Source organism: Coregonus lavaretus (assembly GCF_964263955.1).
Source record: "Coregonus lavaretus genome assembly, chromosome: 9".
NCBI classification, from domain to species: Eukaryota; Metazoa; Chordata; class Actinopteri; order Salmoniformes; family Salmonidae; genus Coregonus; species Coregonus lavaretus.
In genome coordinates, this window is record NC_139996.1 from 43887908 (window position 1) to 43908133 (window position 20226).

General features: G+C 40.4%; 1 protein-coding gene across 1 annotated transcript; it reads left to right on the forward strand.

Annotated features, from left to right (window-relative positions):
* Positions 1–3614: 3614 nt before the first annotated feature.
* Positions 3615–13436, forward strand: spam1 (sperm adhesion molecule 1; the record flags this gene model as incomplete). Its single annotated transcript, XM_084169051.1, has 3 exons — positions 3615–4547; positions 4776–4865; positions 13107–13436. The coding sequence occupies 3 exons, from the start codon at positions 3615–3617 to the stop codon at positions 13434–13436; spliced, it is 1353 nt and encodes a 450-aa protein (XP_084025177.1).
* Between the last annotated feature and the right edge of the window lie 6790 nt (positions 13437–20226).

A 20226-nucleotide genomic window follows, 5' to 3' on the forward strand; every position in this document is an offset into this window, starting at 1 on the left:
GTCTGAGGATCTCATTTCGGTACCTAATGGCAGTCAGGCTACCTCTGGCGAGCACATGGAGGGCTGTGCAGCCCCCCAAAGAAATGCCACCCCAAACCATGACTGATCCACTGCCAAACCGGTCATGCTGGAGGATGTTGCAGGCAGCACAACGTTCTCCACGGCGTCTCCAGACTCAATCTTGATGTTCTCTGGCAAATGCCAAACGTCCTGCACGGTGATGGGCTGTAAGCACAACCCCCACCTGTGGACGTCGGGCCCTCATACCACCCTCATGGAGTCTGTTTCTGACCATTTGAGCAGACACATGCACATTTGTGGCCTGCTGGAGGTCATTTTGCAGGGCTCTGGCAGTGCTCATCCTGCTCCTCCTTGCACAAAGGCGGAGGTAGCAGTCCTGCTGCTGGGTTGTTGCCCTCCTACGGCCTCCTCCACGTCTCCTGATGTACTGGCCTGTCTCCTGGTAGCGCCTCCATGCTCTGGACACTACGCTGACAGACACAGCAAACCTTCTTGCCACAGCTCGCATTGATGTGCCATCCTGGATGAGCTGCACTACCTGAGCCACTTGTGTGGGTTGTAGACTCCGTCTCATGCTACCACTAGAGTGAAAGCACCGCCAGCATTCAAAAGTGACCAAAACATCAGCCAGGAAGCATAGGAACTGAGAAGTGGTCTGTGGTCACCACCTGCAAAACCAGTCCTTTATTGGGGGTGTCTTGCTAATTGCCTATAATTTCCACCTGTTGTCTATTCCATTTGCACAACAGCATGTGAAATTTATTGTCAATCAGTGTTGCTTCCTAAGTGGACAGTTTGATTTCACAGAAGTGTGATTGACTTGGAGTTACATTGTGTTGTTTAAGTGTTCCCTTTATTTTTTTGAGCAGTGTATATGTCAATGTCTTATAGAATTTAAGGTAGCACTTTAGTATAGGGAACACATGTAAAGGTACTACGCTTGTATTAGTTCTACATTGAGACAGCATACTATGAGTCTGTTTATTGTGTAACTTGCTCTTTATTAAATACTAATATGTCTTTATTATGACTAACAATGAGGTTATTAAGGATTGGCAATTAACACATTACTTATAATGTTTGAATAAGAAAAAACACAAATGAATGCCTTATATATGGCTAATAAGACATAATAAAGGCCTTATTAGCTACTTGTATACTCACTTATACACTACAAATGTGTAGGTAATATGTGCATCTTAAAATAAAGTGTTACCAAAAATGTCAATCATTTTGCCCACATTAATTTGTCTCTCCATTTTCCTCCTAATTGAAGTAACTTAATAAAATTATAGTAAATGGATGCTGATATCAAGAACCATGGGTGACTATTTTCCAATTGACAATGTATCAATGACGATTCTCCAAGATTCTCTGCCCTTAGTAGCCCTTAAATCAGCCCTTAGTAGCCCTTAACCTCTACGGCATCGGTGTCCCGTATACGGGACGGTTGAGCTAACGTGCGCTAATGTGATTAGCATGACTGTTGTAAGTAACAGCAAACTTTCCAGGACATAGACATGTCATATATGGGCAGAAAGCTTACATTCTTGTTAATCTAACTGCACTGTCCAATTTACAGTAGCTACTACAGTGAAAAAATATCATGCTATTGTTTGAGGAGAGTGTACAACAACAAAAAACGTATCACGGCAACTGGTTTGATACATTCACCTCTGAAGGTAAATAATGTACTTACATTCAGTAATCTTGCTCTGATTTGTCATCCTAAGGGTGCCAGAGATTAAATGTAGCATAGTTTTGTTTGATAAAATCAATTTTTATATTCAAATGTAGGAGCTGGGTTCTATAGTTTGAACCCCTGCTGTCTCTGGCTCCACACCCACCCCGCCCAGCCATCTAGATGTGTGAAAGTTAGTGTATAAGCTAATGATCCATCATATATGACATTCCTAGGAGTGTGTAAACGTACATTTTGATTTACCATATCATTTTTGTATGTTCTCTATAGTTATGTACTTGAAAATGTATCAATTGACCAATTCGGCACTTTTGGGCAGACTTGATACAAAATAGTCCAGTATTGCACTGGATCAATCTGAAACTTTGCACACACACTCTGCCATCTAGTAGCCAGAATCTAAATTGCGCCTAAACTGCAATATTATATGGAGCAAAACAAGAAAATAGAAAACACATGTTTTTTGTTTGTATTATCTTTTACCAGATCTAATGTGTTATATTCTCTTACATTAATTTCACATTTCCACAAACTTCAAAGTGTTTCCTTTCAAATGGTATCAAGAATATGCATATCCTTGCTACAGGTCCTGAGCTACAGGCAGTTAGATTTGGGTATGTCATTTCAGGCGACAATTGAAAAAAAGGGTCCGATCCTTAAGAGGTTTTAAATTACCCTTAAAGTGATCCTTAACGTTTGGATTCTATTGTATGATTATTTGGCCACATTCTCTCTCTTACACGCATGCAATGTAACAGTGTATATTAGGCTGATAACTGCAGACAAACACTGATATCCTCCGCACACTCCAGAGGTCAGGTGCCTTGAAGGGCATCTGTGTTTTCCTGAGTACAGAAAAGAGATAGGAGACCAGATAACAGTAAAAACAATAGTTTCACAGAAATGTACAGGACCTGTTGTACTGGTTGACATAAGTGTGGTAGCTGCTTGATGATAGCACTTAACTGTTCTCTCGCCCCAAAGCCTGCAACCTGATTCGGAGCCTGACGTGTCCGCAACTTGCTCCAATCCAGAGGACAAAAAAATTAAAATGACATTCTTAATGTGCCCGTTTTTATCTATTAGGTCATGGAAAATGTTTGATTTGCAGAACGTAACAGTATAAATGCATAGGGTATATTATCCAATCGGCCCAGCTTTGGAACTTAGGCCTATAATACTAGGTTTTTGTTCTCCCATTTCATATGTCAAGAATTCTGTCTAGACCAGAGGTTTCTCAAAACGTTGAGCAATAGCTTTACAATAACAGGTGATACATAATCTCCTGTAATTTTCAGATACCAGAGACAAGTATACCTTGACAGCCAGACTGAAATTCTGCAAATATGAACCGTTGCATGTCCTTGCTCTGACCCGTCTCTCTCTAATCAGTCTATTAAATAGTCAATAACAGTCATTCATGGAACCACGGAAAAAGCTCTTGAATGATAAATCACAATGTACAACAAACAGGACCATGTTTAACGAGCACTTGACCCAAAATGACATCAAATGGAATAGATTACCCCCATGGTATAAAAATATGTGTTCTCTACTCTGCCTGTGCACTCCAAATGTTTATTACGCACAGGTAAGTACTAGTAGGCTGTCTTTTGGCTTCTTTGTAATATCCGTAATATTAGTCTGTCATCCGACTTTGTAATACTTGAACATTGTCATCAACAGCTTATGTACTAAAAGTTCTAATAACTGCCACCACTGGCTCTAGTACATTTTCTCTCTGCACTGGCTGTAAGGTTTAAAGATAGCTGAAAAGACACATAATACAGTACCTCACTGTAGCTATACAGAGATTGTTGGGAAGTCATATTCCTCCACTGCCAGTGGCCACATACATGTATTTTTTTTTTTTTTTCACAGAGTAGTCACGATGGACCAGTTCACCCAGATGAAAAGGTGCACGCCACAGCTACTCCCCACCCTTGCCCTCTCCCTTCTGGTGTGTCTTAGTTTCGTCTCCCCCCTACCTACAACGGAGCCCCCACTGTTTGACGGTTATCCCTTTGTGGGTATATGGAATGCCCCGACCCCTGCATGCAAGAGGCTGGAGATCCCACTGGACACCTGGTCCTTCAAGGCAGTGACCACGCCTGCTGCTGTTCCTGGTCAGTTCCTCACCCTGTTCTACTCTGACCGCCTGGGCCTGTACCCTTACGTTGACCCCAACAACCATCGCCAGTTCAATGGCGGCATCCCCCAAAAGGGCAACCTGACGGCCCACCTTATTAAGGCCTATGGTGACATCAATCATTATATCCCCTCTTACACAACCCCGGGTTTGGCTGTCATTGACTGGGAAGAATGGCGCCCCCTGTGGGACAGAAACTGGGGGTCCAAGGATATTTACCGTCAACTGTCCATCGCCTACGCTCGAGAGAAGGACCCCTCTTTGTCCCCATCACAAGCAACCAATGAGGCCAAGAAGCAGTTTCAGACTGCAGCCCGCAAGTACATGGAGGGAACAATGATGCTAGGTACCAGCCAGCGGCCCATCCAGCAATGGGGGTTCTATCTGTTCCCCGACTGCTACAACTATGGCTGGGAGAAGCCAGACTACACAGGGCAGTGCTCCGACAAGACCAAGAGCCAGAACGACGAGCTTCTGTGGCTTTGGGAGTCCAGCACGGCTCTATACCCTTCAATCTACCTGCCTGCATCGCTGAACAACAGCTCTAAGGTGGCGCTCTTCGTCCGAAACCTCGTTCAGGAGGCAGTGAGGGTGGCAGCTCTGCCCAAACGCCCCTACACTGTGCCCATCTATGTGTACTCACGCCCACTCCGTGACCAAAAGTTTCTCAGTACGGTGAGGGCATTAGATTTCAATTACTTAATAGTTAAAATTGCTATGCAATTTCAATAGACTTTTATGTTATCTTTAGCTTTGTGCTATTAAAACGTGTGGTCACTAAATGCCGATAACTCACAAGAACATTATTAAGACATGCAGTGCACACATTATTACAAATGTATTTTGACTTCAGGTGAGTTTCATGCAGGAGTTTCTGTCATACTGTATGTCTGTCATTCCCAGGAGGATCTGATCAGAAGTATTGGAGAAAGTGCAGCATTGGGGGCCTCCGGGTCAGTGCTCTGGGGGGCCAGTGCCGACTATACTGACAAGGTAATCTCACATACACCTCTCCACATTTCTTATTTTATGTCCCATGATAACATATTAAGTACACTTATTGAATTTGTACTATGTTTTGTTGTATGTATCATTTCACACAAGAAGTTCCCTCACAGGAAAATGAAATTATTTAAATGTAATTGAATACTTCAATCTAAAAAGCTTTTTTGAGTGGTGGTGCAGTACCCTTACAGAAAAATCACATGATTTCATGTGACATTTACACATTTTGCACATGTAAAATCATATGTTTTTGGAACACCTCACATGTGATGATCTTGGCAGGGCGGCAGGCAGCCTGGCGGTTAGAGCAGGGCTCGCCATCCCTGTTCATGGAGAGCTACCCTCCTGTAGGTTTTCTCTCCAACCCCAGTTATAACTAATCTGATTCAGTTTATCAACCAGCTAATTATTAGAATCAGTTGCGCTAGATTAGGGTTGGAGGGAAAACCTACAGGATGGTAGCTCTCCAGGAACAGGATTGAAGATCCCTGGGTTAGAGTGTTGGGCCAGTAACCGAAAGGTTGCTGGTTCAAATACCTGAGCTGACAAGGTGAAAAATCTGTTGATTTGTAACGTAAGCTCGCGCTTCACGTCGGCTGGTCTTTCTCATTCAAAGTTCGAACCATTCTAAACGTGCAGTCGCCACTCCACGCTTCCTGGTCTAAATGTAAATTTAGTCCCCAAGGCTTTTATCCTCGGGGAAAAAGGGGCGTTCCATCACGCCGACCCAATGTCTGTGCTCACTTGGGCGTGGTTACTGACTGGCAAAAGTTTCTATGAAAAACAATTCTCATTTAGAAGGCTAAAATTACATTGCTATCTTACAAACGTATTCTCATACTTAATCATATATTTTAAACAACATTTAGATGCAAACCTGATCAATGAAATGTGTACACTTTCACTTTTTATTTAGTAATACCATCCTTAATAACATCACAAAACAATAAACAATATAACATGATTATTCTTTAGATCCCCACCGACCATACCAAACATTTGGATCTCAACATTTTTTACATTTTACTCATTTAGCAGACGCTCTTATCCAGAGCGACTTACAGTTAGTGAATACATTTTTTATTTTATTTTATTTTTTATACTGGCCCCCCGTGGGAATCGAACCCACAACCCTGGCGTTGCAAATGCCATGCTCTACCAACTGAGCTACATCCCTGCCGGCCATTCCCTCCCCTACCCTGGACAACGCTGGGCCAATTGTGCGCCGCCCATGAGTCTCCCGGTCGCGGCCGGCTGCGACAGAGCCTGGATTCAAACCAGGATCTCTAGTGGCACAGTTAGCACTGCGATGCAGTGCCTTAGACCACTGCGCCACTCAGGATCAACAACAATGTTCCAATGTCCAATCTTTTGATGTTAGAGTTTTTAGGCAGCAAGAGTCTCTCTGTAACAAAGAGATTTCTTTCTTCCCATAATGGAGACCAAAAGGAGTCATTTTCTGCAAACTATTTATGTTAAGTCAAAAAACATGTTAAGTCAACCCCTCCTGTGGGGGAGAAGGGGGGAGGTGTCTGGCTATCTGTCAGCCATTTGCCAAGCTGATCTGGCACCTTTGATCCTCACCAAGGAGAGCAGTATCCAAATTCATAGGATGTAGTGATCACAATATAGTAGCCATATCTAGGAAAACCAAAGTTCCAAAGGCTGGGCCTAATATAGTGTATAAGAGGTCATACAATAAGTTTTGTAGTGATTCTTATGTTGATGATGTAAAGAATATTTGCTGGTCTGTGGTGTGCAATGAGGAGCAACCAGACGCTGCACTTGAGACATTCATGAAATTGCTTATTCCAGTTACTAATAAGCATATACCCATTAAGAAAATGGCTGTAATAACTGTTAACTCCCCTTGGATTGATGAGAAATGTAAAAATTGTATGGTTGAATGGGATGAGGCAAAAGGTATGGCAAATAAGTCTGGCAGCGCAACCGATTGGCAAACGTACTGCATATTGAGAAATCATGTGACTAAACTAAATCAAAATAAATGATACTATGAAAGAATTATTGTTGTCAATCAACAATGACAAGCCACTGGGGTCTGAGAACCTTGATGGAAAATTACTGAAGTTATTTTTGCCATATCTTCAATTTAAGCCTACTGGAAAGTGTGTGCCCTCAGGCCTGGAGGGAAGCAAAAGTCATTCCACTCCCCAAGAAGAGTAAAGCCCCCTTTACTGCCTCAAATAGCCGACCAATCAGCCTGTTACCAACCCTTAGTAAACTTTTTGAAAAAATTGTGTTTGACCAGATACAATGCTATTTTACAGTAAACAAATTGACAACAGACTTTCAGCATGCTTATAGGTTTATGTAGGGAAGGACATTCAACAAGCATTTACAAAAAAGACTGATGATTGGCTGAGAGAAATTGATGATTTTATTTGGTACGAATCATTCACTTAACCCTAAACCTCTACTACAGTCTATTCGGAAAGTATTGAGACCCCTTGACTTTTTCCACATTTTGTTACATTACAGCCTTATTCTAAAATGGATGAAATAAAAACTTTTCCTCATCAATCTAAACACAACACCCCATAATGACAAAGCAAAAACTGTATTTTAGAAATGTTTGCAAATTCATTAAAAATAAAAAACAGAAATACCTTATTTACATAAGTATTCAGACCCTTTGCTATGAGACTCGAACTTGAGCTCAGGTGCATCCTGTTTCCATTGATCATCCTTGAGATGTTTCTACAACTGATTGGAGTCCACCTGTAGTAAATTCAATTGATTGGACATTGTTTGGAAAGGCAGACACCTGTCTATATAAGGTCCCACAGTTGACAGTGCATGTCAGAGCAAAAACCAAGCCATGAGGTCGAAGGAATTGTCCGTAGAGCTCCGAGACAGGATTGTGTCGAGGCACAGATCTGGGGAAGGGTACCAAAAAATGTCTGCAGCATTGAAGGTCCCCAAGAAGACAGTGGCTTCCATCATTCTTAAATGGAAGCAGTTTGGAACCACCAAGACTCTTCCTAGAGCTGGCCACCCGACCAATCTGAGCAATCGAGGGAGAAAGGCCTTTTTCAAGGAGGTGACCAAGAACCCAATGGTCACTCTGACAGAGCTCCAGAGTTCCTCTGTGGAGATGGGAGAACCTTCCAGAAGGACAACCATCTCTGCAGCACTCCACCAATCAGGCCTTGATGGTAGAGTGGCCAGACAGAAGCCACTCCTCAGGAAAAGGCACATGACAGCCCACTTGGAGTTTGCCAAAAGACTCACAGACCATGAAAACAAGATTCTCTGGTCTGATGAAACCATTATGGGGTATTGTGTGTATATTGAACAATTTAATCAATTTTAGAATAAGGCTATAACGTAACAAAATGTGGAAAAAGTCGAGGGGTGTGAATACTTTCCGAATGCACTGTAAATCTTGTAATGAATAATGTGGAAATTGAGCAAGATGAGGTGACTAAACTGCTTGGAGTAACCCTGGATTGTACACTGTCATGGTCAGAACATATTGATACAACAGTAGCTAATATGGTAGCTTAGTGGTTAAGAACATTGTGCCAATAACCAAAAGGTTGCTGTTTCTAATCCCCGAGCCGACTAGGTGAAGAATCTGTCGATGTGCCCTAGAGCAAGGCACTTAACCCTAATTGCTCCTGTAAATTGCTCTGGATAAGAGCATCTGATAAATGACTAAAATTTAAGTTTGTCCATTATAAAGTGCTGCTCTGCCTTTTTAACAAGGCAGGTCCTAATACGGTTCAGTATTGTGGTCAGATGCCACAAAGAGGGCTTAGGAAAATTACAATTGGCTCAGAACAGGGCAGCACGGCTGGCCCTTAAAAGTACACTGGGAGCTAATATTAATGACATGCATGTCAATCTCCCATGGCTCAAAGTGGAAGAGAGATTAACTTCATAACTACTTTTTTTTGTATGAAGTATTGACAAGCTGAATGTACCGAGCTGTCTGTTTAACCTCTTAAGGATCGGAAAGTTTTTTTCAATTTCGCCTAACATGACATACCCAAATCTAACTGCCTGAAGCTCAGGACCCGAAGCAAGGATAAGCATATTCTTGATTCCATTTCAAAAGGAAACACTTTGAAATTTGTGTATATGTGAAATTAATGTAGGAGAATATAACACATTAGATCTGGTAAAAGATAATACAAACAGAAAATCATGTGTTTTCTATTTTTTTTAGGTTACATCATCTTTGAAATACAAGAAAAAGGCCACAATATAATATAGCAGTTTAGACGCAATTTAGATTTTGGCCACTAGATGGCAGCAGTGTGTGTGCAAAGTTTCAGATTGATCCAGTGAAGCATTTTTTTTTGTATCAAGTCTGCCCAAAAGTGCCGAATTGATCAATTGATTCATTTTCAAGTACATAACTATAGAGAACATACAAAAATGGTATGGTAATACAAAAGGTACATTTACACACTCCCAGGAATGTCATACATGATGGTCATTAGCTTATACACTAACGTTCACACATCTAGATAGCCGGGCGGGGTGGGTGTGGAGCCAGAGACAGCAGTGGTTCAAACTGTAGAACCCAGTTCCTACATTTTAATATAAAAATTGATTTTATCAAACAGAACTATGCTACATTTTATCCCTGGGACCCTTAGGATGACAAATCAAAGCAAGATTACTGAACGTAAGTACATTATTTATCTTCAGAGGTGAATGTAGCAAACCAGTTGCCGTGATACGTTTATTTTTTTTGTTGTGCACTCTCCTCAAACAATAACATGGTATTTTTTCACTGTAGTAGCTACTGTAAATTGGACAGTGCAGTTAGATTAACAGGAATGTAAGCTTTCTGCTCATATAAGACATGTCTATGTCCTGGAAAGTTTGCTGTTACATACAACAGTCATGCTAATCACATTAGCGCATGTAAGCTCAACCGTCCCGTATACGGGACACCGATCCCGTAGAAGTTAAATTACTAGCACACAGCTTGGACACCCATGCATACCCCCACAAAACATGCCACCAGAGGTCTCTTCTCAATCCCCAAGTCCAGAACAGACTATGGGAGGCGTACAGTACTGCATAGAGCCATGACTACATTGAACTTTATTCCACATCAGGTAGCTGATGTAAGCAGTAGATTCAGATTTTTTTTTAAACAGGTAAAAATACACCTTATGGAACAGCAGGGACTGTGAAGAGACACACACAAAGGTACAGACACGCATACGCACACAAGCGCTAGCACACACTCTACACACACATACATTGTAATATTGTTTTATGGTGGTATTATACATTTTGTATTGTAGATATGTAGTGGTGTAATAATGTTATATGATGTAGTGTTTTATCATTTGTTTTATATGTGATGCCTTGGCAGCAGCTAATGTGGATCCCTAATAAATACAAACACAAATACAAACTGTATTTAGGAAAAATTCCAATCTGGTTTTTGTGCCCACCACAGTACAGATACAGTCTTAGCTAAAGTGGTAAATTATCTTAGAGCCAACACAGATGCCAAACAGCTTTCTGTTCTACTCTTGGATTTAAGTGCTGCATTCGATACTGTTGACCATGGTGTCCTTCTGGACAGACTGGAGAGGTGGGTTGGCCTCTCCGGTCCAGTTCTAAATTGGTTTAGGACATATTTGACTGGTCGAGAGTTTTTTGTCACCATTGGTGAACATAACTCAGAGAAAATACATCTCACCTGTGTTGTTCCACAAGGTTCGATTCTGGGTCCAGTACTGTTTAGTCTATATGTTTATATATGCCAGCGTTACCAGAAAGCACAGCATTGATTTTCACTGCTACACATGAAATACACAACTGTACATTTCTGTGTCACCAGAGGAGTTTCACTCCACTGATAAATTATTAGACTGTATCAGTGATTTAAATACTTGGATGGCTCACAACTTCCTTCAGCTAAATCAAGACAAGACCGAGGTACTTATTGTTGGAGCCAAAGCACAGAGAGAGAATCAGGCAATAAAGATAAAACACCAGGTAAAAAACCTAGGTGTTATTTTCGATTCTGAACTAAATTTAGAATCACACATTAGGAATGTGACCAAAATAGCTTTTTACAACCTGAGGAACATTGCCAAGGTGCGGCTGTTTCTCGCTCAGGCTGATACAGAGAGACTCATCCATGCTTTTACTACAAGCAGGCTTGACTACTGTAATGCTCTCCTGTCTGGTCTACCCAAGAAAGCCATTGGTCAACTGCAAAACAAGAACAGACGAAGAGCACACATTACACCGGTTGTGGGTTCGATTCCCATGGGGGGCCAGTCAAAAATAAAAATAATGTATGCACTCACTAACTGTAAGTCGCTCTGGAAAAGAGCGTCTGCTAAATGACTAAAATGTACTGGCATTTTAACTATCCCAAAGCCTAGGACCAAGAGGCATGGAGAGGCAGCATTTAGTTATTATGCCCCCAGCCTCTAGAATAGCCGGCCAGAGACCCTTAGGGGGGCCGAAACTGTGTACATATTTCAAAGAGATCTTAAAACACATATTTGTAGCTTTCTTTAGGGTGCTTTTTAGTTTTTGTGATTCTTAAGGTTTTTATCTTGTGTTTGTTGTGTAGTAAATATTTCATTGTTTTTTATCCGTTTTTTTCCTGTGAAGCACATTGTGTTGCATTCCATGTCTGAAATGTGCTGTATAAATAAAGCTTGATTTGATTTTATGTATTATAGGTAACGCATGTTTAGGGGAACACTATATAGACTTTTTGGTGCATCACAAAGATCAGTGTATCTGAAATCAAGAGGTTGTGAGTTCAAATCCCAGTTGGGGTCATATTTTAGCTGAACAGTGATAACACATGGAATTGCATGTGAAGTGTTACAAAAACACATTTTCACTTGAATTTTATTGCTGTTAATTTTGTGGTCAATTTTACAGTCATTATATTGTCAATTTCTACAGTAATAGGATACTGTATTAGTATTTTGCTATTCATTTACTGTCAATCGCAAAGCACTTGGATACTTTTTGGCCTGTCCTGCAAATTACAGTAACTTGGCATGCCTCACTTGCAATTGCATTTAAACTTATAGGATACTTTAAATGCGCTTATGGCACAAACTGATAATTGGACAATTATTTACTTGATTCTGGGCTGCTTTTAGCAAAGTGCAGAAATGCATTGTTGCCAATAAGTCTGTGGCCATATCTCTTTCACAGATCTGGTGGGGTAGCTGCACTGTAGCAGGTTTCAGGCCCCCTGTTTCAGGTTGCTAGGGACCAAGAGGTTGTACGTTCAAATCCGATTTTAAGGCTTAGTCACAGTCAAAGATTTTACAGTAATTTAAATGAGAATACATTTTATAGAAATAACACCTTAAAGTTGTTGTATATATTAACTTTATTTTTAATGCAACTTTAGGCAAAGTGCAGAAATGTATTCTTGCCAATCTTCATTCTGTCCACAGTCCTGGTGGGGCAGAAGGAACTTCAGGTAGCTAGCAATCAAGAGGTTGTGAGTTCAAATCTAAGTGAGGTTGTAATCAACATACTAAGCTTCAACATTAACACCTCACTTTAGCTGTAAAAATACAGTAACTGGTTGTAGATTTACCATATTTTCACCACAACTAGAAAAAACCCTCCAGTGCACCCTGACTCAACGTTTTAAGAATGTCCTAGAAATGTCCTTTGGGACATCCTTGGAACAAACCGGGAACTAGACAAAACTTGCAGGGGACCATGACTATTTAAATTGAATTAACGTCAATTTTGCCTTTGAAAGTAAAATATTCTAAATTACATTTGACACCTGGGTTTTCACATGGTATCACATGTTGAAATTTTGGGTCCCCATGTCTTCACATTTATTTCACGAGAACGTGTTTTCGCATGTGCTCACATGGTGTCACGTCTAGTTTCATGTTATCACATGTTGACATTTTGCTTCACCATGTTGTCACATTTATTTTACATGTGTTCACATATTGTCACGTGTAGTTTTATGTTATCACGTTGCTTCACATGTTGTCACCTGCTATCACATTAACTTCACATTAAATCACATGTTCACAAGTGAAATTCATGTTTTTTTCCTGTAAGGAAATGCTGAACAATGATGGCACAATGTCCCAATTGCTATTTATGTAAAAAACGGAAAGTAAATCATGTTTATGTTTATCATATCAGCTTCCACATGTTGTCAGGAGGTACATCACTTGGATATTACATATATATTTGTAGCCCCCTTCTTTCTCATTTCAGGCTTCATGTGAAGCATTATCCACATACCTGACCTCCACCCTCAACCCATACATCGCTAACGTGACCGCTGCCACCAAACTCTGTAGTGATGTCCTTTGCCAGGGCAATGGCCGCTGTGTCAGAAAGGACTACAACTCCAATGACTACCTGCACCTGAACCTGGACAACTTCCGCCTCCTAAAGTCCCAGGGGAAGTACGTGGCCATCGGAATACCCTCCTCCGCTGACCTCCTCACTTTAGCAGACAAGTTCACCTGCCAGTGCTACACAGGCAGTAGCTGTTCACCCCACTTATCACATCCCATGAACCCTATGGTTATTCAAGTATAGCCTCCCTGGGGTTTCACTCTCAGAAAATCGGACTAATTAAAAAACATACACTTTGTTGCGTTCACAGTAAGGGTATGTGTATATGATTGAAGCCATTAATCAAGTTTCTCATTTTTAGATTAACAGTATTTGGAGGGGAATCCTGCACTATAGGTCTGGATCATTAAAGTAAAAAATTACATATTTGTGTCAAAATAAAATTGTGAGTATTATTTGGTATCCTTTGGAAAGTATGCAGAGCCTGTAACCTTTAACCCAATAACCCCAACGTTTTTAAGGGCTTTGAGTAATGGTACTGGGATGATTACATTGAAGAAATAGTGTGTTTTAACATATTTAGTTAAGATATTATAAAATTACTGGCTAAGTATCTACAATTACTCAGCAGTGAATTTCCAACTTGAGCTGACCAAGCATATAGAGGGAAAGATACTAGGGACAAATCATTCCTTCCCACTGCACATAAACAGGTTGAATCAACGTTGATTCCATGTAATTTCAACCAAAACAGTCAATGTGATGACGTTGAATCAACGTGGAAAACTGATTGGATTCGTTAAAAGTCATCAACGCAAGGGAATTTCATATTTTTTTCAACCAACTTTTAACATAAGTCTAATGACATGGTGAAATGTTTTGTTGATTTCACATTGAATTCACGTTAGTTGATAAATAGAAAATTATACCAAATAGGGCTATCTTCTGTATACCTTGTCAGAACACAACTGATTGGCTCAAACGTATTAAGAAAGACATAAACTCCACAAATTAACTTTTAACAAGGCACACCTGTTAATTGAAATGCATTCCAGGTGAGAACCTCATGAAGCTGGTTCAGAGAATGCCAAGAGTGTGCAAAGCTGTCATCAAGGCAAAGGGTGGCTATATGAAGAATCTCAAATCTTAACTATATTTTGATATGTTTAACACTTTTTTGGTTACTACATGATTCCATGTGTGTTACTTCATAGTTCTGATGTCTTCACTATTATTCTACAAATAAAGAAAAACCCTTGAATGAGTAGGTGTGTCCAAACTTTTGACTGGTAGTGTATATATACAGTTGAAGTCAGAAGTTTATATACACATAGGTTGGAGTCATTATAACTTGTTTTTCAACCACTCCATCAATTTCTTTTTAACAAACTATAGTTTTGGCAAATCGTTTAGGACATCTACATTGTGCATGACACAAGTGATTTTTCCAACAATTGTTTACAGACAGATTATTTCACTTATACAGTGGGGAGAACAAGTATTTCATACACTGCCGATTTTGCATCTTTTCCTACTTAAGATTGTACTTTTTGGAGAAATGTCCTCTGGTCTGATGAAACAAAAATAGAACTGTTTGGCCATAATGACCATCATTATGTTTGGAGGAAAAAGGGGGTTGCTTGCAAGCCGAAGAACACCATCCCAACCGTGAAGCACGGGGGTGGCAGCATCATGCTGTGGGGGTGCTTTGCTGCAGGAGGGACTGGTGCACTTCACAAAATAGATGGCATCATGAGGAAATAAAATTATGTGGATATATTGAAGCAACATCTCAAGACATCAGTCAGCAAGTTAAAGCTTGGTCGCAAATGGGTCTCCAAGCATACTTCCAAAGTTGTGGCAAAATGGCTTAAGGACAACAAAGTCAAGGTATTGGAGTGGCCATCACGAAGCCCTGACCTCAATCCTATAGTAAATTTGTGGGCAGAACTGAAAAGGCGTGTGTGAGCAAGGAGGCCTACAAACCTGACTCAGTTACACCAGCTCTATCAGGAGGAATGGGCCAAAATTCACCCAACTTATTGTGGGAAGCTTGTGGAAGGCTACCCGAAACATTGGACCCAAGTTAAACAATTTAAAGGCAATTTTACCAAATACTAATTGAGTGTATGTAAACTTCTTACCCACTGGGAATGTGATGAAATAAATAAAAGCTGAAATAAATCTCTACTATTATTCTGACATTTCACATTCTTAAAATAAAGTGGTGATCCTAACTGACCTAAGACAGGGAATTTTTACTAGGATTAAATGTCAGGAACTGTGAAAAACTGAGTAGAAATGTATTTGGCTAAGGTGTATGTAAACTTCCGACTTCAACTGTATATATATATATATATATATATATGTGTGTGTGTGTGTGTGTGTGTGTGTGTATTCCGGAGGCATTGCTCATCCTGATATTTCTATATTTCTTAATTCCATTCTCAATTTTTTTTATTTGTTTGTTTTGTTGTGTATTGTTAGATATTACTGCACTGTTGGAGTTAGGAAGACAAGTATTTTGCTTCACACGCAATAACATCTGCTAAATATGTGTACGTGACCAGTACAATTTGATTTGATTTGAAACACATGCATACAAACAAACATTTACTCAAAATGTCAAAAGTTATTCTCTAGGCATAAAATGCTGAATGTATTTAGGAATATCATTCGATTCAAGAAAAGCTATGCTATATTGTTTCATTTCCTGCTACAAAAGGAATAAGCTACTAGCAAACATTGTGACAACCAACTCTATACTGTGTGACATCCAACCTAGCGATGGGGCTGGTTGTCACAAGTGGACAGCGTGGCTTACAACTCCATGTTGGAAAAAGATATGAGAATAAAACGGTCCCCATGTCAACCCAAGACCTTGGTCGTTCTCTTATAAAGCATTAGGAACACCTGCTCTTTCCATTACATAGACTGACAAATTGAATCCAGGTGAAAGCTATGATCCCTTATTGATGTCATGTGTAAAATCCACTTAAATCAGTGTAGATGAAGGGGAGGAGACCGGTTAAAGAAGGATTTTTAAGCCTTGAGACAATTGAGACATGGATTGTGTATGTGTGCCATTCAGAGGGTGAATGGGCAAAGCAAAATATTTAAGTGCCTTTGACCAGTGTATGGTAGTAGGTGGCAGGCGCACCTACTAGAACTGGAACGCTGCTGGGTTAAACATTTTCAACAGTTTCCCATGTGTATCAAGAATGGGCCACCACCCAAAGGACATCAAGCCAACTTGACGCAAATGTGGGAAAAATTGGAGTCAGCTTGGGCCAGCATCCCTGTGGAACGCTTTTCACACCTTGTAGTGTCCATGCCACGACGAATTGAGGCTGTTCTGAGGGCAAAAGTGGGTGCAACTCAATATTAGGAAGGTGTTCCTAATGTTTTGTACACTCAGTGTATACTGTTGCTGAGAAATACACAAGAGAGTAGAAAGTGTGACAACCAACCCTGGTCTCCCTTACCATAATGGACATTCATATTATTCTTAATTCTAATGTGGAGGGAATTGAAGTTTAGGCAGTTGAGCAATCACAGTTACAGCATTTTTCAAATTTTTCGTATTGCCTCTATTTTTACAATTTGTGCTGTGTTTTGTTGTATATTTCATTCCATTCAAGATGTTCCCTCACAGGAAAATGCAAGTTATTTAAATTGAATTGAACACTGCTGATCAATGATGTGAGTTATGTTTGTATTTGCCAAAATGGCATCAAACAAAAACAATACTTCTGCTTTGAAAAGAAAACCTAACCACAGCCTGGCAAGTAGATAGTATAGAACACATTTACCTATGTTGTATCTTGGTTGAATGTGCTTGCTATTGATACTGCTCAAACATATTACCGTATTTTCCGCACTATAAGGCGCACCGGATTATAAGGCGCACCTTCAATGAATGGCCTATTTTAGAACTGTTTTCATATATAGGGCGCACCGGATTATAAGGCGCATAGAATAGAAGATACTGCAGTCAAACGTTTGACTGGGGTTGCGTTATGCATCCACTAGATGGAGCTGTGCTAAAGGGAATGTCAACAAAACAGTCAGATAAAGTTAAACTTTATTAAGCATTCTGACAACGATTTTGGGGTCTTTATACACACACAAGTGGTGTGGGACTGTGAGTAAGCACAGTACCGGTGTTTACTGACTACGGTAGCCGTAATGCTGCAAGCGGTGCGGCTTTGTAGTTTACCAGTCGTACTGAAACATTTCATCATTATCAAATAGTTTTTATTGGTTTTTCATACTGAAACATTTTGACAGAGCGCCTTGAGCGCCGTGTACAACCAGTATGGATCAACCAATTAACCAATTGATCCATATATAAGGTGCTCCGGATTATAAGGCGCACTGTCGTTTTTTGAGAAAATTAAAGGCTTTTAAGTGCGCCTTATAGTGCGGAAAATACGGTTCTCGCAATAACTGATTGATTTTGCTCTGTTTTCTCATTTTCAAGGAACAAGGCACAGAGTCTCCTTTCGTGGACGGCAATGTTTTTTTCTCATGACTCAACTGGGCGCTACCCAAAACAGACCCACCCATAGATCCTGACTACCCCTTCCTCTTCATGTGAAACTCTCCCACAGAACTCTGCAAGACCAGATTTGGCATGGGTCTCGACCTCTCCCACTTTCAGTTAGTAGTGAGCAGCACTTTGAAGTCTGCCAACCAAAGCATCTCCATTTTCTACACCGACTGTTTCAGCCTCTTCCTTTATGTGGACGAGGACACAGGAGAAATGTACGTTGAAGGCGTTCAAAAGCGCATATCAGACCGAGAGCCTAATGCTTAATTCTTAGGTACCGTATTTTCCGCACTATAAGGCGCACCGGATTATAAGGCGCACCTTCAATGAATGGCCTATTTTAGAACTGCTTTCATATATAGGGCGCACCGGATTATAAGGCCCATAGAATAGAAGATACTGCAGTCAAACGTTTGACTGGGGTTGCGTTATGCATCCACTAGATGGAGCTGTGCTAAAGGGAATGTCAACAAAACAGTCAGATAAAGTCAAACTTTATTAAGCATTCTGACAACGATTTTGGGGTCTTTATACACACACAAGTGGTGTGGGACTGTGAGTAAGCACAGTACCGGTGTTTACTGACTACGGTAGCCGTAATGCTGCAAGCTGTGCGGCTTTGTAGTTTACCAGTCGTACTGAAACATTTCATTATTATTAAATTGTTTTTATTGGTTTTTCATACTGAAACATTTTGACAGAGCGCCTTGAGCGCCGTGTACAACCAGTATGGATCAACCAATTAACCAATTGATCCATATATAAGGTGCTCCGGATTATAAGGCGCACTGTCGTTTTTTGAGAAAATTAAAGGCTTTTAAGTGCGCCTTATAGTGCGGAAAATACGGTAGTTCTTTATGAGTTTTAGTTTAGAAAACGATCTCGCCGCAGAAGTGAAAGTTAAAGGGATGGCTAAAAACAGCTTGATTGCCATAACAACATCCATGAAACTGGGCAGAAGGGAGAGGTGATTCAAATACAGCAGTTCTGCAGCATCTTTAATTGAGCCTCTCGCATTCTCCTTAACTGCCAGCTTCAACATGTTACTGAAAGTGATTCACTTTATAGGACAGGTCGTCTGGATACTGGACAGATTATCATCTTTAGTGGACAACAGTTCTTGACGGCTCAAACTAAAAAACTGTTTGCGATTTTCTTCATACTGCTGAACCGGTGTTTGAGTTGTGTGGTTGCAATATCAACAAGCCCTTATCTAATCTCTGGTACTGTATATCTTGGCATTCATCATTCAAGACTAAGGTTAAATTGTGTGCAGCGCAATGGGCATATAATGCACAATGTCTCAGGAGGACTTCAGAAGACCACGGGAGTCTCTCACGTTGGATTTAACTTACCTTGATTGCAGCCCATTTGCGTAAGCTATTAGCCAGACAAAACCTGCTGAGTTCAATACTAAATAGTGGCAAAAATGTTCCTCTAGCCGACTACTTTTTCCCCTTGTTAGGCTATTTGATGTGTAATTGGTATAAAATGTTTATAAATAGCAGCAAAATAGCAGCTAAATACAGTATACAGCTATAGATAGTAGGCTACACTGCATAATGAAACAATCCTTAGTAAGCTAGTGTTTTGAGGGTCGACTGACTGTATTATTTGGAATTAATAGACTGGTTTTACGCATAAAAGCTTTCTATCCAAGATGGGAGAGAGTGTGAGGACGGCTCATGTCATGCAGGTTCAGGCAGGCTATACAGGACAGTTGTATTTTTATTTTTCTACAATTGGTTGCTGATCAGTATGATATTGTATCGAACATTTATTTTACAATCTGCAATGTTTGAATTTCCAACTTTACAGTTTTTCTCAATTGCTAAAACACTAAACCCTATTGTCTGAACCAAATGCTCAGTTGCCTGAACCCACTGATTGAATCAATCACTCTTTTGGCAAAACCATAAGCACTTTTCACCTGTTTAGACATAACTTGCCAACACATTTTCATTGTGATGCACCCGTGCTGCATAATGGTGAGCACAGGTGACAAAAGTCAAACACAATTAGAGCACAGGTGTCACCACTTGAACACAACAACTCAAAATTGATCACACTTGTGGCTAATGATGTGAGGGAACATATACAGTAAGCCAGTTCAGAGAGCACTAGTTTGTGAGGCCCTACAATGGATAGAAATCTGAGAGGAAGAGTTCGTGTGAGAGGAGGCCGAGGTGGTCGAGGTGGTCAGCGATGACAAAGAACAGTAATATCTGATGAAATCAGAGCTACTGTGATTGACCATGTTCTTGTCCATGGTATGAGCATGAGGGAGGCTGGACAAAGGGTACAATCAAACATCAGTAGATTCACTGTGTCCACCATAATCCGAAGATTTAGAGAAGAGAACAGGTAATTACCTTTTTTTGACATTATAGTACAGTATGTAAATGTTGACAGCAATTACTGTATGACATACTATATACTGTACCACAGTATACTGTAAGTAAATATATGTTTCAGTACATC